This window comes from Parasteatoda tepidariorum, chromosome 9 (assembly GCF_043381705.1).
Source record: "Parasteatoda tepidariorum isolate YZ-2023 chromosome 9, CAS_Ptep_4.0, whole genome shotgun sequence".
Classification (NCBI taxonomy): Eukaryota; Metazoa; Arthropoda; class Arachnida; order Araneae; family Theridiidae; genus Parasteatoda; species Parasteatoda tepidariorum.
In genome coordinates, this window is record NC_092212.1 from 24,460,537 (window position 1) to 24,478,136 (window position 17,600).

The 17,600-nt window shown below is 32.4% G+C and overlaps 1 protein-coding gene across 1 annotated transcript in view; it reads right to left on the reverse strand.

Annotated features, from left to right (window-relative positions):
* The window catches only part of LOC107445048 (MAM and LDL-receptor class A domain-containing protein 1), a 157,602-nt gene that overhangs the window by 21,789 nt on the left and 118,213 nt on the right, over window positions 1-17,600 (reverse strand). The window contains exons 61-69 of the mRNA XM_071185771.1: window positions 16,627-17,147; window positions 9,706-13,608; window positions 7,511-7,695; window positions 6,260-6,408; window positions 5,578-5,833; window positions 3,457-3,894; window positions 2,163-2,257; window positions 981-1,151; window positions 79-166 (exon numbers count right to left, since the gene is read on the reverse strand). Of these exons, the coding sequence (XP_071041872.1) occupies window positions 79-166; window positions 981-1,151; window positions 2,163-2,257; window positions 3,457-3,894; window positions 5,578-5,833; window positions 6,260-6,408; window positions 7,511-7,695; window positions 9,706-13,608; window positions 16,627-17,147 (5,806 nt within the window). The remainder of the gene's footprint in view (window positions 1-78; window positions 167-980; window positions 1,152-2,162; window positions 2,258-3,456; window positions 3,895-5,577; window positions 5,834-6,259; window positions 6,409-7,510; window positions 7,696-9,705; window positions 13,609-16,626; window positions 17,148-17,600) is intronic.

A 17,600-nucleotide genomic window follows, 5' to 3' on the forward strand; every position in this document is an offset into this window, starting at 1 on the left:
TATATATATATATATAAAGTAGTAATTAAAATTTTTACATTATGCATGCAAATAAATAGCACATTTAATTTTTATTACCTGAAGCATAATGGCATCCTGGTGTTAATGAAATGTCATCAATGTTTACTGTTCCCATTCGTGGCTCCAGAGCAGCTTCTAAAACAATCTGAAAATGATATAAAATTTAGTCAAATATAAGTTTATATTTTAAACAATCAATGCATTATAGTTTTACAGATAGGTGTTTGCTTAGATAAAAATTACAAAACTGCTAAAAATAGCAATTAACTAACAGAACTAAAATTAACTTAATTGGTAATAATAATTAAATATTTAATTACTAGTCTAGTTCCTTCTTTAATTTCATATTAGTTATCATTAATCTCGATTATTAATAAAACATAATGTGAACACAATAAAATACAAGTTAAACTAAGCAGTTTTATATCTATGCTATTATTGTAAAAAACAATCTTGGTAGTTGCAAAAAAATTTTCTCCAAAAAAATTTTAGAATGAAAGTTTTTTGTACCAGTTTTTGCTTTTTTCCGTCTTGATATATATAGGCCTTCAGCCCTGATTAGATTTGATAAACTATTCCTCATTTCAACTACCTACTAATAACGGTCGATCTCAAATTCAAATTACAATATTTAACTTTTTTTTAAAAATTTAAAGCTACTCAAGTGTAATTTTTTTTCTCCAAATTTTATTGCTCTCTTTTTTTTCCATCTAGCATCCTCTCGCAGCTCACTCTTTAAATAACAATTTCGAATTGTATTGAGAAAATAGTAGTTTGTTTTGGTACGTTACATCACTTTTACATTTATGACCATTAATTTTCTAAGACCCTCTATATTTATTTTATAATTGAATGGTGTGGAAATATTTTTATCTAAGACTATTTTGATTAAATTTAAATAAACTAAATTAATTTATGATAAAATTAAATAATTCATTTTAAGTAGCTATAAAACTTACCTGGAAATCGACTTTGTCAACATTTTTAATTTCCAATTCTGCACGGTGCCAGTAGTTGTTCACATCACTGTAGAATGCATCTATGAATTTCATTCCATCTTCATCGTAGCTAATTCGCTTATAAACATTTATCTTATGAGGGAAGTTAACAGTGTTGAACCAGAATCGAACCTGTTAACAAATGCAAAAAAAAAAAACATAACTTATTTCAATTTATGACGATCCAAACTTTCTGAGTTAGATTATCTGTAACTAACGTAATTAGAAAGTTTCAACATAAGAGAAACATTCTGTATCTGGTTGAGAACCAAATTTACCACGTAAGCGAAACTGGGATTTTCTTTTTGGCTTAAACAACCACATTTAGCTTAACCAACCACTCATTGAATCTGATAGGAACTCCAAAATTATACGTATGTATTCTTACTTTTGATACCCTAATCCAATTATACTCCAATTATATGCCAAAATGACATAAAATGACTATACCTATAGAAAATTAATTATCTCTCAAAAACTATGCTCTTTTATTCAATCATTCATTCGATTATGTGTCAAACACTCAGTTACTTTTCTGCTAAAACTTAAGTTTTCTAGTTAAACAGTTATTTCTAGTAAAAAATGTTTAAATAAAATAATTAAAGTTATATTACATAAAGAGCTGAAACAGTTCAATAATATTCGCAATTTAGTGTACTTGGCTTCAAGCAACACACTCTAGCTCTATATATCACTAAATTGACCCGGTCATTCAAATCAACTAGCAAGTAATTCGAATCAACTAATTGAACTGTATTGATTCAAATCACTTTGATAATTCGCTTTACCCAACTCTAATATAAGTTGAAAAAAGAACTATAATTGGCTTAAAATTTTTTTATTTAAAGTTAAAGTAAATTAGATTCAACTCACATAAATTATATTACTGGGTTGCGAAGGAGACTGTAAACTGTAGTGAATAGAGCAATAAAGATGTGGGTCCCTATCGTTTTTTCTACATGTTTACTGTTGTAAATAATGAGAAATTTTTTTAACAGTAAATATTTTGAGACAATTACTGTAACAATGTAGAAGTTTTGTCAGTTTTTCTTGAAAGTTTTCAAGAGTCCCTCGTTGAGAAAATAAAAAAAAAATTAAAAAACATATATATATATATATATATAGCAAATGCATCTTACATACCTTGCAGTCAGTTGACTGACCATCTATAGTATCAGAACGAATCTTTGGTTTTAAATTACTTGAGTAATAATATGATGGAACAGATAGGAATTGACCTATAATAAAAATGTATTTTTTTTTAATATTGATTTTTAAATTTCCCCAGACCATCACATTCTTTTAAAGAAAAGTTTTAAGAAAGATTGTTTAGATTTATTACAATATTACATTATTTAGATTCGTGACAACATAAGAGAAATGATGTATTTAGCGCAAAAGGAAAGGAGAAATATTTTTAGTGCACTTGAAAATTAATTTAATATTCTATCCATTGAAGAAAATATTCTTTGCAATAAATTTCATTAATCGTTCTTAAAAATTATTATTGTATTTTTACCTCAAAATTTATATTCCAGATGATATGATTCATGCATGGAACTATACATGAGACTAAACATGGAGCTATACAATACATGGAACTATACAAAATGCAATAGAACTGTCTTCTGGAAGATAGTGCATATAACTTCAAACTACAATATTTTTGGAATAAGTCTTTCAACAGTGCAACATGCACGTGTGATTCAAAATTAAAAACATAGAAATAATGTAAGCATTTGACATGCATTATTCTATTTGAAAAAATTCTCTGACCATAAAGAATCGTTCAGCACAAAACTGAAAAGTGTTTTGAAAGTAAGAAACCATTCTTTCACCGAAAAAAAAGGATCAGATTTAGGGTTCACATCCAAATCAAAGAATCAAATATCAAATCTAACCAATGGCTGTGAGATTCATTTTATTCCAAACTTACGCAATCCACACAACTAAACAGATCATTTGTTAGATACAATTCCCTTAAGACTAATAAAGAGTGAATTTTAGAAGCTTCATGAAACGCAAATGCCTGAAATTGCTCGAACATTTGTTATCCGGGATTCTAAACTCAGGAATTATCTTGTTTTCTGAAACGAAAAGTTACGTTTATTGCTTCAGATTCATTGAGGAATGTAGACTGTTTTTCCACGGAGTAACTAAACAGCTATTGCAACCATGATAACTAAGTTGAGAGAAAATTAATTGCATGTAATGAAATAATTCAGAAAAAAAAACTTTGAAATATATTTTACGAGATTTAGCAATGTCGTTTCATGTCCTAACAAGATTAAGTGTGTTCTGGAGTAACTAAAAACTTGCAGTTTTAAAGAATCTGGTCTTGGACATGAGCAATAACTTCAGAATATATGTATGAGAGCGTAAGAGCCAAAGAAAGATAATTGCTAAATTTTTTATAGCATTTGTAAAACGTACTTACCTTTAAGTGACTTGGTGGTATGATCCGTTTTAGGTACGCCAGAGTACTTGTACGTTTTAGGGCTTATAATAGACCACTGAGCTCTGCCTGAATTTTCGAAGTGCCAGTTAGTACATGGTGCTCCCTCAAAGTTGCAACGACCCACAAAAGCCTGGCAGACATAATCTCTTTCGTCACTGTAATCATTGCAGTCATCGTTGAAATCGCACAGCAAATTATCAGCGATGCATTTATTGTTCTTGCATGGATACTGAGCACCGTCACATCTGCCCTCTTCTGGGTCAGGATCTTCGGGTGGTTCACACTGTTGGAATGATATATCATCCAAACACATTATGCTGTTAGGACTTCGAGGTCGCACTGCATCAAAGCGTACAATAAATTTGTTCAGGGCACCTAATGGTACTCGGGCATGTTCCCATCCTTTTGCTCCCCAAACTATAAAACAAAGGATTTAAACATCAATACTTAAAAAAAAGTATACTAAAAGGTATTTATTTAAAACAAAAATTATGGTTCATTTTAATTACAAAATACCACACAAAAAATTACTTCAAGAAATTAAAATAACAGAGACAATAAAAAAGAAGTCATTTTTCATAGATCAAAAATCAGGCTATTATAAAAAACATGGCTTCTTTTTGCACGTGACTTAGTGTTTTGAGAAACATATAAATCTATAGATAGTCAAGCGCTAAGCAGTTTACGACTTTATTGCGACTTTAAGGGAGTTGGATCCGAGTTCGATAAGATATTAGGTAGTTCGATAAGATAAATACGAGAAAACTTTTTTTTCCTTCAAAAAATAAAAAAACTTCTGTATTTTTCGGTCTGGCATGCGTTTATCGCGATATATCCAATTAAAAAAATGATTAAACTCGTTTTTATTTTGTAGTTACAGCGTTATCTGTGAACAAAAACGGAAAACCTGCATTGGGTTACTTTTTTCTAGATAATCAAAATCTGTAACAAAAATGGGAATTCTTTCCACTTAAGATTTTAACTTTCCATCACCCAGGAATAGATAAGGGGTGGCGGAAGATTTTTTTTATCATTAAATGTACATTTCAGGAGTATTTCACCTGCGTGTTTTTAAATTTTGATCCAATATGCATTCCTCGAAATATTTGGTTCTTCCATCCTTTTCAGACACCCTGTACATATATTGCCTAAGGCGGCTTTATTTTTCTGGATTAAGGTATTAAAGATCAAGACGTCTTTTACCTGCAAAACTTTAACCGTCGTTCTTAGCACATATAGAAATAGAATAAGCCTAAAACTAGAATCTTCTTTTTAAACTTATTCTTAAATCACACGCGTTTTTGAAATTTGTTTCAAGCAGACATTGATAGGTAATTTATAAACAATGCTTGGTAAAAAATAAAATAATAAATAGAGCATAGTAGTGCATCTCAAATAATGTAAGATTATCCAAGTAAAATTTTTTTATGGTTTTCCATTGATGGATCAACATAATTTTTATGGTAAAATTCAATAATTCCATCATGGATCATTTTATTTTTTGATGGTAGCCAACATAAGTAACCATCACCACAATATAGGAATTCGTACTGATTTATGATGGTCCAACATAAAAATAGCAACTTGTGATGGTTTTGTTCATGTTGAACCATTAGAAATTTCCATCATGGTTTCTCAGAAATCAAATGTTGAAACTATCATGAAAAATCATCATCCCAGTGTAGGAATTCGGACTGGTTTATGATGGTTCAATATACAAAAAAACTAAATTGTTTTGATGGTATACTCTTGAGAACCAACAAGAATTCCAACTAAACCATCATGGAAATGTAAAGTTGAATTCATCATGAACCATCACGGATTGTTGGTCCATGAGAATCAAACCTCCTCTCTTGATGGTCGGCCATCATAGATACCATTAGTGTAGACTCGTGGAATGATGGAAGTTTGTTGGCATCTCAAAAATCATGAACGCATAATGGAAAATGTTGGATGATGGTGACCATCAAGTGATGTTGGACGATCATGAATCGCACTAAAACCAACATTATATCCATCAAAATTTTTTGATGGGACCATCAAGAATTTTGACTTGGGTAATAGGGTAATAATTCAATTAAGGTTTACTGAATGACTTACATCCTGGCATATCGTCCCATACGCTCCAGAGTTTTTGCAAAGAGCCATCCTTTCCAGCTGAGACGCTCAACGTGTTATAAGAAGTTCCTCTATAAATCCAAAAGTCCAGAGCACATAGTGCGTGAGATGCAGAAATTTCCGGTGATCCCAATGAAGTGACATCTCCTTCAATGCCAGGTGCACCGTCAGCCATTAAGTACCATCCCTCTGTCGTGTTTGTTGTGTGATCCACTTTTGGACGGTATTTTATATTGATCTGGAATTTAAAAATATAAAAATTAGGAATTGAATTCAACTTTTTAGTCTCTCTAAATTAAAAAAAGTGTCACCGCTGTTAACATATGCTTTACATTAACGTTAGCGTAACGAAAACTCGTTGCTTTTAGATTTGCTGCTCAAAGTCAATCTGACTTAGAAACTTAAATTAGCAATTTATAGGTCATCTTATTTGATAGCATTTTATTTATGGATAATATTATACATTTATGAATGCTAATACATTATTGTAGAAAGATTTTATCAACATATGAATGTTCGTTAGTGTTTCATAACGGAAAACTTTTATTAACTGATGAGTGTTTTTTGAAATTTCACCTGGGAAAAACATTTTTATTAAAAATACTAATATAAAAGACTTATGAGCTTATAAATGTTTGTTACTATTTTACATTTTATTACCGACCTTAGTATGATCATCTTTGGCTTGAATAGCAATCCATTGGTATACATGATCATCTTCAACTTGTCTCTTTCTTCTGCTGTTTTGAATGAACTTGTGATATATCTCCCAACCACATAACTCTGAATTTTCAAACTGGCAGGACTTTTGTACTAAAACACAATATATAAGTATATATTATTTTGAAAAGAATAAACAGATTATTATAGAAAATTGTTTAATCACGAAAATTGGAATCACTAATTTGCATTCACGAAATTTTAATCGTTTACTACTTCAAGAAAAATACAAAATAGGTGATAAAACATCTGAGCATATAGTGTAGATCTTAATTCCTGATAGTACTTGATAATAACCTGATAACAAATTAATCAAACTGAATAAAAAAAATAATCAAAACCTGATAATATATTAATCAAGAACTATTCTTGAAAATAACAGACTCATTTTCAGTCGGCTCCTAGATTATCAAGAATTAAGCATCTGTTAATCAAGAATAAAGTATTTGTTGTCAAGAATTAAAAGTATTATAGTTCACCTAATAGAATGTTAACAGAGAATCTATGTCTCTTTTAAATTTCAATAAATGAAAAATAATTACAAAAAATTAGTTTTTGTGTTACATTTCTGATGACAAACGCATCTTTTGCATTTGCTCTGAGTATTTGAATGCCTTTTTCTGCAAAGCAATGATAAGTAGCAAAAAACATATAAAAAAAGTAATAAAAAGCATTATGAGCCCTTGATAAGTTGAAGAAGGGGTAGCGTAAGTTATAGAAGGACATCGGGAAGATACACCCATTCGAACAGCTTACCGCCACACTACAGAACGTTTGATGGAACATCAACAACAATTGTCTAGGGATGGGAGGCCCTCCCAACCCTGATTAATTATTTATTATTCTAGAGATGCCACCTCCCCCCTCCCCAGGAAAATTATTTCTCAGATTTTTCATATATATTTCTAAATTAACTAGATATAACGGTTGTATAAATATCATTTTAAATCAAATTGGTTTAAATGAAACATCAGACAAAAATTTTACTAACTTAATAAAATCTTTTGCGCAGACCGGAAAAGTAGGGAGCTGTGTTTAACGACTGAGAAATGCTAATAAGGATGACATCAAAAGCAACTGATAAGATATAACAGTGCGTAACTGATAAGATATAATATAATGTCTGTTACTTAAGACAGTTATTGTTATTAGACGTCTTAAAAGTAGCTGTTAAGACCATTTATCTATTACTTACCACAGTCATCTTCATCACTTCCATCGTAGCAATCTTTCCTGAAGTCACATTTCTGATACGAAGGAATGCAGAGTTTGTCTTTCTTGCAGGTGAATTGGTCTGCTCTGCAATTTGTTGGCTCTCGTGTTGTTGTAGGATAAGTTCCGGTCACTTCTTTTGGTGGCAAAGTTACTCCAGCCATCCGCCTGAAGACAATATTTACCAATTAAGTAACAAAATTCGTTGAAGCATCTCATTGAAGTAAAAATATGTAATATATACACTATTAAACAACCTCTAACTTCTATACACAGTCATGGGTCTGGAGGCAATCTTTATAAAATAAACTTTGCGTTTTGTTGAATAACTTATTGAAAGAAGAAAATACTTATATTACTCCATTAAGTATTTAAAAATTTCTGCATACAGCTACATTTTTTTTTCTGCTATAAGCTACTATTACCATGAATATCTAGAGGACGACTAAATGATTTTAGTATTAAATAATGTTTGAGATAATGAAGAAAAAAAAGACTGCATATTAATAACGAGAGGTGCAAGAATTTTGTACATGATTTTTCGATTTAGTTACGAAGTTGTTAACAGATGGCGTTGCGTGATGTAAAGGACTGTATGCTATACAATGCATTTCGACTCCGTATTTAGACAAATAATGCTCAGCGTCATCTTTTGAAAATTTTCGTTCAATTTTACAACCCCCTGCGTACTAAGCCACCAATTGGTAACCTTTGTTTATGTTAGCTGTGCTTTGTATAGTTTATTGTACCACCTGTTTCTAAGTTTGGTAAGTAATTTTTAAAATATGTAATGTAAAAAAAAAATTGGAATCTTGCACTCTTTTCCTGTAAGTGGCTTTTTGCATAAAGTTTTGAATCATTTACATATTGTGGTATGAAAAAAAAACTTTAAATCTAATATACAAAACAAAGAATAATACATCAAAATATAAACTTAGCTACCACTAGAAGAAATTTTCCTCAAGAGCACAGAAAGTTGACTGCCCTACAAATCGAATGACACAATCAAACAAAAAATATCAAAATTTATCAATTGTGAAGCTATTGGTGTTCCTAACATTTAATGAAAATTTTTATAAGAATTTGAGAACTCCCCAAAACCTTGCATGTCTTATATGGAATGAGCTACCACCTACAACATATTCCCCAAATCAGATATTCTCGTGTAGTTGCTTGTTTCAGTTTCTTAAAAATTCGTTAGATGACAAAACTTTTACTACAATTGAAGACGCCAAAACTGATTAAGATCAGTTTCAGTAAAAATTGGAAAAAGTTTGAACTTTTAATCCTGCAACTGCCAGAAAGATGCACAAATATATTAGACCAAGTTGGCGAATCAATAATTCAATATAATTTTTAAGCAGTAGTTAAAAAATATCTTAATCTTTAATTTTTCTCAATAAAAAAAACCAATTTACTTTCAAAAATTCAAAAAAAAAACAATTTAACTTCACAAATTTTTTTAAATTAAATTAAAACAATGTATAGTATATATAATGTTTTCATAGAACGTGTCAAAAAAACTTCTCTCCCTCTCTTCCTCTTACAAATTGTATCCGAGTTGTTAGAGAAGTAGAATAATGAAAAAATCACTGAATAATTTGACAAAGAAGAAGAATAAATAAAACATAAATAAATTGTCTCCGAATTATCAAAGTAGAATAATAAATAAATAAATAGACGCCACATTATCAAAATAGACAAAGAAATCGAGAAACAAATCATCGTCTTCGAATTATCAAAGTATAAAAAAAAAACATTGCATCAAATTCTTTACTGGGATATGTATGTAGTTTCTGTTATAGTTCCTAAAAACCTCTAAAACTAATTAAAAGTGGATCCAAAAATGCTTAAAAGTTGGGGTTTTTTCATATTGACGCTCCATTATAAAATTTCCATTACTTTGGTAAAATTGATTCTAAATATAACACTGTTTGTGCTTACGTCAAGGTTGTGTTTACGTCATGTAGTTTCTGTTATAGTTCCCTAGATCCTCTAAAAACAATTAAAAGTAGATCCAAAAATATTTAAAAGTAGTTTTTTCTTTTATTGATATTCCATGATAACATTTCTATTAGTTTGCTAAAATGGATTCCAAAAATTACTTGTATAACGTTATAAATTTTTTATTTGTAATTGAGTTTTTTTCAATAATGCGACAGGAGAAAAATAACTTACCTGCATCCACCTGTGAATGATATGTCATCAAGAGCAATCACATCTGCTGTATCAAGACCAGACTTGCCTTCTAAAATGACTTGGAATGGATTAGAATCGTTGAGAAATACAGCACCTCTCATCCAGAAATTACCAATTGCAGCACTTTGGGTCCACAAACTAGTAAAACTTCCTCCTTGTTCTTTAATGGTGTAAATATTCAACTGATTAACATCCTTACCGTACATAAAGTAGTAAAACCTCATTTGGCACTCTCCTTTGGCGATACTTCTAAGAACATCGGAAACAAGCCAAGCTTTTTCGTTCATTCCACCTTCCCTGCGTTTGGTCATAGAGAGGTAATGTCCATCAGTGTTCGATAAAGTGTGGTCAAAAGGTGGTCCACTTTTTTGAGTTACATAATTGTGAGAAATGCCTGCTTTGATTTCCCATGATATCGGTGCTTTTCTGCTGTCAATAAGTAAGTTAAAAACTCCCAATCCATTTTCAAAGTCTGTTTTAATAAAGTTCTGAGCTTCACAGTCAGCTTCGTCAGTTCCGTCGCCACAGTCATCTGTCACGTCACAAACACGATCGTAATCTATGCAGGCTTTTGTTGTTTTACAGCGGAACCCTAGACAAATATCATCATATTTCTTAGGTAATGCACAGTTTATAAACTCTATGTCGTCAATTGCAATGAAATCCCACTGCTTTATGCCACCTTTTTTATTGAAGTTAATTGTGAAGTTGCTTTTTTGTCGACCTATGCCAGTTTCTACTCTTGTCCAGGCGTATTGACCAAAAGATTTTAGTGTGGCCATATCAATTGATTCTTTATCTGTGGTTAAAGTAAGTTTAGGATTCATCCAAAAACTTCGGCTAACAATCCAGAAGGAAAATTTACATGTTGTTGCAGAATTATGGAAGGTGGGACTTTTATAATCGTCCAGGGGGCTGGTTTGAGAATCAAATGAACTATGGATTAGTAGGTAAGAACCTTCACCTTTGCCAGTTGTTTTATCTTCTTGTGGTGCACCAAATACAACCTTTTTCGCTTCAGAAGCGATTGTCACATTTACTTCTATACCATCACCTTCTTGAGTTATAACCTTCCAACCACAAGTGGATCCCAGTTCGAAATCGCAGAAAGCAGGACAATCTTTCTCATCAAGTCCATACAGGCAGTCTGTTTTGAAATCGCATACAGAATCCATTGGTATGCAGGCATTATCTTCGCATGCAAACTCGCCCTTTGTGTCACATACACCCTTTGGTTGTATAGTGGGTACCGGAGTCGTCACTTCGGTATAAAGTGGAACACATGTTAGAGTGAACGATATGTCATCAATTGCAACATTACCTTTATCCCCTGATGCTGGCGTGCCACCTATTATAGCATGGAAATTAAATTGACTCTTCAAAACTACTTCTCCTCTCTGCCATTCATCTCCATTAGAACCCATGAAATTAGCTAGTTGTCGGGGTCTATTGTCGTCCTGATACATCAAACTTACGGTTATTTTACTTGTATATGGAAGATAAAGATGATACCAAAACCTTAATTTACAATTTCCAGAGATGTCAGCGATAAATACCGTACTTTTAATTTTAGCATCATTCCAATAATAGTAGTCAGATTTTTTAACCATTAGAAAATGTCCAGTTTCATCATCAAGTGTATGATCTCTATCCGGAGTGAAGCCCTCAGGCAATTTCTTACCCGATGTCCTGTTCCACTTCGGAGAAGAGTTAGGTTCTTGCACCCAGTTGCAAAAGCCATCCTCAAAATCACAATTTTCTAAGTAATCTGTGCAGTTCCATTCATCCGAACCATCTGGGCAGTCAAGACTAAAATCACAAGCCAATGAACCATTAATACACTCACCACTGTAACAAGCAAATTCATTTTTGTCAAAACATGTCCGTTTCTCTGGCGGCGCACACCGTAAAAAGTCTATTTCGTCAATGGCAATGTCACCTGCGCTAAGAATATGCGTTGCAATGAAATCCAAATGCCAGCCAGACAGACGTCTACCAATGCTTACAGTTGCGTTATTCCAGTGTTTCCCCTGATCTGAAAGTTCACGCCATAGCAGTACATCGTTTCTATCTCTATCCTGTAACTGTAGCTTCAGAGAAGCATCATTAGAATTGATGCCAGACATAAAGTAATAGAAACTTATTTCACATGAAGCTGCTGCGTATTTCAAGTCGACAGATCTGAACCTCGCCTGACTAGTAATTGATCCGCTACTTTCTTTGTTTACATACATATAATAACCATTACCTGAAAGATCACCTGTCAAGCCATTTGATCCTTGAGCACCTTTACCTCTTTGCCATCGATTCCCAACAACATCGAACCAGCCACATGTCGGATTACGATCATCATCAAATGTACATGTTCCACATTTATCTTCATCTTCGAGGTTATAGCAGTCTTGTACGAAATCACACACCTGTTCAGTGCTTATGCACGTTTTTTCTGTTTTGTCTTTGTAACACAGAAATTCATTTTCCTTGCATTCTGTCACTGGTGGGTCTGTTGGTTCAAGGATCGACAAGGGAAGGGTTTCGTTAGAGATCAAGCATCCAGGTGTGAATGACACATCATCGACAGCCCATCCTCCATCTTTAGAAGTACCACCTATACGGCTTTCAATAATAATTTCGAAAGGATCTTTAATATGGCCAAGGGGCAAAACAACTTTTTCCCAATACTGACCAGGTGGTTCTCGCGTGGTAAAGATAGGTTTCCATGGACTTATTTCGTCTCGTCTTACGTAAATTACCAAAGTTCCAATGTCTTTCGTTTCATCGTACTTCGTTGAATTAAACACAGTTCCATAAGTGTAGAAAAACCGTATGTTGCAGTCCTCACCAGTACTTTCCAATACTTTTGATGCTAATCGAGCAACTTGACCTCTATAACGGTAAGAGTTGCTGAAATACAAATATTTTCCAGTGGCAGAATTTTTGGTATGGTCCCTAGGTGCGAGTGCTTTATTCCAATAAGAATTAGAGTATGCCAATATAGACCACGTAAAATCAGATTCTGGTGCTCTTTTCCATCCACAGAAGTTACCACCTTCAAAATCACACCGACCGTGGTATTGATCGCATTTTGCCAAGAGCCTGTTTTCGTCTGAATAATCACCACAATCATCCACAAAGTCACACAAGAGCATGCCTGATATACAGTTTCCGTTTGCGCACTGATATTCCTTGTCTTTACATTTCTTAGGCTCTAAAAGAGGTCTTGGTATGTCACAGTTTTCAAAATCTATATCATCAATTGCAAAGACAGACGTTGCCGCGTTCTTTTCTCCAGCGATGCCGATTCGGAATCTGTGTGCTATTCGGCCCACAATCACTTCACCTCTCATCCATGATTTTTGCTTGTCCCCTTGCAGGCGGAAAAGCTCTGTTATTTTACTTACATGGCCAGATTCATAATATACAGAAAGAGCTTCATTGTCATACAAGGCGGAGAAATAATGCCAGAAAAACATGCGACATGTTGCCGCAGATTGCATTAGAGCTGGACTTTTGAAATCAGCCCTTCCTCTGTATGTGAAACGATCCAAAGTAACCTTCATGTAGTAACCTTTACCAGGATCTTGTTTAGTGTGATCCATTTTGGGATAATCTTTTCCATCAGCCAGTGTTCGGTTCCAATAAGCCTTGTTCGTACTTGTCTCCCAGTTGCAAGGGTTAGGTTCCTCAGTTTCAAAATCACAGTGAGTACCGCAAGATTTTTCGTCGGCACCGTCTTTGCAATCTTCATAAAAGTCACACCGGTAGTCATCAGAAATGTGAGTTGAGCCTTCGTCACAAGTAAAGTCTGGTTTTCTATCCTCTATAGGTATACAGTCACCCTCGTAAACATTTATGTCGTCAAGAGCAATAAAGTTATTCACTCTGTAATAAAAAAAAATAATATTGAAATTGACATCAGTTTTATATACAATAAATAGGACAAAAGAAATCAGGAAAAGAATAATTAAAAAATGCAACTGTATTATTTTAAATGCGATTTTGGTAGAATCTTTTAATTTATTCATAACATTCATTAATAGTTGTTTTTGCTACCACCTATGCAAACACTATTACACAAAAAGAAAAAAAAGTGGTAGAAAAAGTATTCCAAAATTAACAATTTATTCTGCAAATAGATATATTCTACCATACGTATTAAATTTTTCTATCATAATATATTAACAGCAACATGAAGTCGAAGACAAATATGATGTTCCTCCAAAGCTTACAGCTTGCGTTGATAACAGATGGAAACACACACACACACGCATCATTACAGTATTTGAAAAGCTGAGTAGATGAACCAGGTATGTGATATTTTCAGAGTGGCTATAATCAAGGTAAGAAGGAAAAAAACGGTATCTGAACTATTTTACAATAGATTTATTAATAAGAAGGTAGGGCTAATAATCTTTTGCCATGTTTTATTAATCATAACCTAAATTGAAATAAAAACCCTGCAGTCATACTCAAAACTAATGTGCGATTTGTCATGTTGAAATTAAAAAAAAAGCAAAAACAATTCCTTTACATTAAGCATACCCGTACTGAGAAGGCGCATTTTTACTATTTTCTCTGAATAATAAATACCCTGTCACTTATCGGCTCCACTTACCACTAAGCTCTTCACTTGTGCAATATTTTTTATTTTGACAATAAAAAAAAGCAATTTCAACGCTCTTTTTAGCAAAAACAATTACATCAGTATTAGGATTTTGAAAGGTCCTTCAAAAAATTTATTTTAGCATTTTCCTTTTTTTAACCCTTAAATTACGTTATTTTACTGAAGGTCTCAAAATGTTTATGCTACTACTTATCAGTTTACGATTTGCAAACGCTAAAACCAAACAACTGTGTATGACTTAAAACATAAAGTTTTAAACATTTTTTGTTTTTTCTGTAAATGATGTTTAAGCATCTAGTTCAATAAATGAATTGAAATAATTATTTTCTAATCAAAGTTTATATTAACTTTGGTGGCCGCGTGCTTACAAAATATATAAATAGGGATTGGTAAATGTTTTAAATTCCGTAAGACGGTAAAAAGTGCTAAAATATGTATTAAAAGTTTCAATCCATGACTCTATCTATTACTTTCATTTTAAGTTCATAATTTTGCTGTTTCTGTTCCGGGTAATTATTGAAAAAAATTTTACTTATTAAATATTTTCTAATAATCTAAAAAAAACTAAATCATAAAATTGATAAATTTTTCTGAAATATCATCCGGAATTTGACATTAATAAAAAAGATTTTTGAAAACATAGATAATTGAATTGTGAAAAATTGCACAATTGAATTGAATCACACATTATAAAATTAATAATAGAATGCAAAATTACCATTGTACAGTTTGACGATATACTTAATATTAAAACGCACGATTGCTTTCAGCTTCTTCTACCAAACAAAATCAATTTTTATTACAAAATGCTTCTAACATTTCTGGCAAAGATTTTTAACTAAAATATTACTTCTGAAGATTTTCTGCTGAGTTAAAGGCATATCTGGGAATTCTCCAAAAACTTGACATTTTCAAATCACAAATTCTTAAAAATCAAAGTTCTTTACATATCTAAAAATAATCATTCGCACTCTTTAAACATTTAAAGAGAGAAAAATAAAGTGAACTCACTTTAACGATTCTGGTTTTCAGGATAATCTTCTGGTACTCAGTAAATACCAGAAGATTGACATTTTTGCATAGTAAGAGTGTTATATTTTCTAAAGTAAGGTCGGCCAACAAGTTTCAAAAGCAGATTTAGGCTTAAAAATGTTCTTCGATTCGAATCACGACCTTAATAAACATTGCATTATACATTTCTTTTAGAACTACAAAGTTATGATAAGAACATTGGTTGAATAATTTCTTTAATGTACTTAATCAAAGGAACAGAATGGTTGGAATAAACAGTGTTGCAGGTGCAAGACTGAAAAATTTCTGTCTTTTTCTAGAACAATAGAAAACTTCCCTGAGCCAGGAGAGCGATAGGAAAACAACTGGAAGAACTTTCAAATGACACACCTTCATGAGTTAAGTTATTAAACGGACTCAAAAAATGCTATTTTACGTCTAATATATATACAGTGAAACCTCTCGGAAGTGACCACTCTCTGTTCCATTCCTTCATTGACTTCAAGATGTTATCGAAGGTACGCAATTTTCCGCAACAATTTGAATTTTTCTTAGTTTCAATTTCTTGGTGCGGAAATGCCATTGATAAAAACCGGATCGATGAGCAAAATTTACCGTCAATAAATATAATCTTTACTTATGTGTAAAAACAAATTTACTAATTATGAACAATAGAACTATTTCAAATAAGCAATAATGCTTTTTGTTTAAATTTGCATTTAATTTTGTAACATAAAAAATAGTTAGCTTTCAAAAATGAGAAGAGATTTGTTTGTTTGAGGTGTCATTTGTTTTAATTTATTAACTTTTTTTTCCTAATTTATTAACTTGCCACTCTAATCATTGATAGAATCGTCTTTAGTGTACTCTAACCGCAACATGAGTCTGTCATTCCCTTTCAGAAACCGTCAAAAAGAGCTCTCAAAGTTATTTTGAATACATTTGAATCCACTTATTTGTATTGTTAATATTTTTTGTTTTGATATTTTTTCGTGTTTCCTTTTTGAACCAACTCCGTATGTTTTGCAGAGAATTGTCCAGTTTGTAATGAACTTTTTCATGTGCAAGGTAATGTATATGAAAAATTATATCTTTAAAGTACAAAAAATAACGACTTTCGATGCCATAGACAATCTTGTAATACATTCTGTTTGGACATGATGTTGTTAAATTTTTGGAGAATCACCCATCTGCAGACATATTATATAAGCAATATAAATCACTATATCAGAAGTCAAAAAGCATTCTTATGTCTCAGTACTTACGAGTTAGTCAATTGAGCTTCAAAAAGTATTTGATATTTTCCATCTTTATCCGTGTCGTCAGGCGAGACTTGCACCTGTTCATTATTCCATCGTCCCAATTTCTCTCGCGTCAAATGCTGCATTTCAGTCACCTCATCTACAGTGTCCATATATACCGATACTGTCAGCGCACCGTCAAAGTCTGTCCCGTTTCTGAAATTCCAGTAATTGACACATCTTCTTTGAGTTGTGGGGAAGTAAGGGGACAGCAGCCTGGCTGGTGTCGGGTTGGACTTCCAACTATATATAACATGTGCGTATAAGTAGGTACCAAATTGATTTCCAAGTGTTGTGTCGTTTTCTGGTGCTACATCTGTCATTTCACCTGTGCCTCTCACCCATTGGAGGTCAGCTGTGGGGTCATTGGTCCACAAACACATCCCGTCTTCGAAGTTGCAGGACCCTAGAGGTGGACATTCCCTTTTTATTGCTATGTCATCAAGGGCGATAGTACCGTTTACGTATCCTAAACCAGCAGTTACCTAAGGAGTAAAAATAACCACAAACAATGTTACTCAGTTTTATAAATGAAATCAAGGGATTCAAAGACGATTTTCGAATACGATTCGGTGATGAAAATTATACGTATTTTATAATGTGTTGTTTTTATAACTGTTTTAAGTTAGTAACAGTTATTTAGAATTCTTGGGTTAAACTTTGTTCGTGTCTAATTATTGCCATCCATTAATTTAGCGCACTCTCTTCATAAAAGAGGTCTTAAAGAATTGTAAATAGTATATCCTCTTCGTCAATTCACGAAACATTATTCAAGTTTTAAATACAAGGAAATGTTAAAATACTGTTATCTACTATTGGTAAATCAAAATATTTTCACATTTTTTTTCTTTTCAAGAGTGGAGAAAACTTTATAGACTTTTGCAGATATTCGAGAACTTTAGCGCTTTAGCTTCCTAATAAAAAGGGAATGTTTTCCT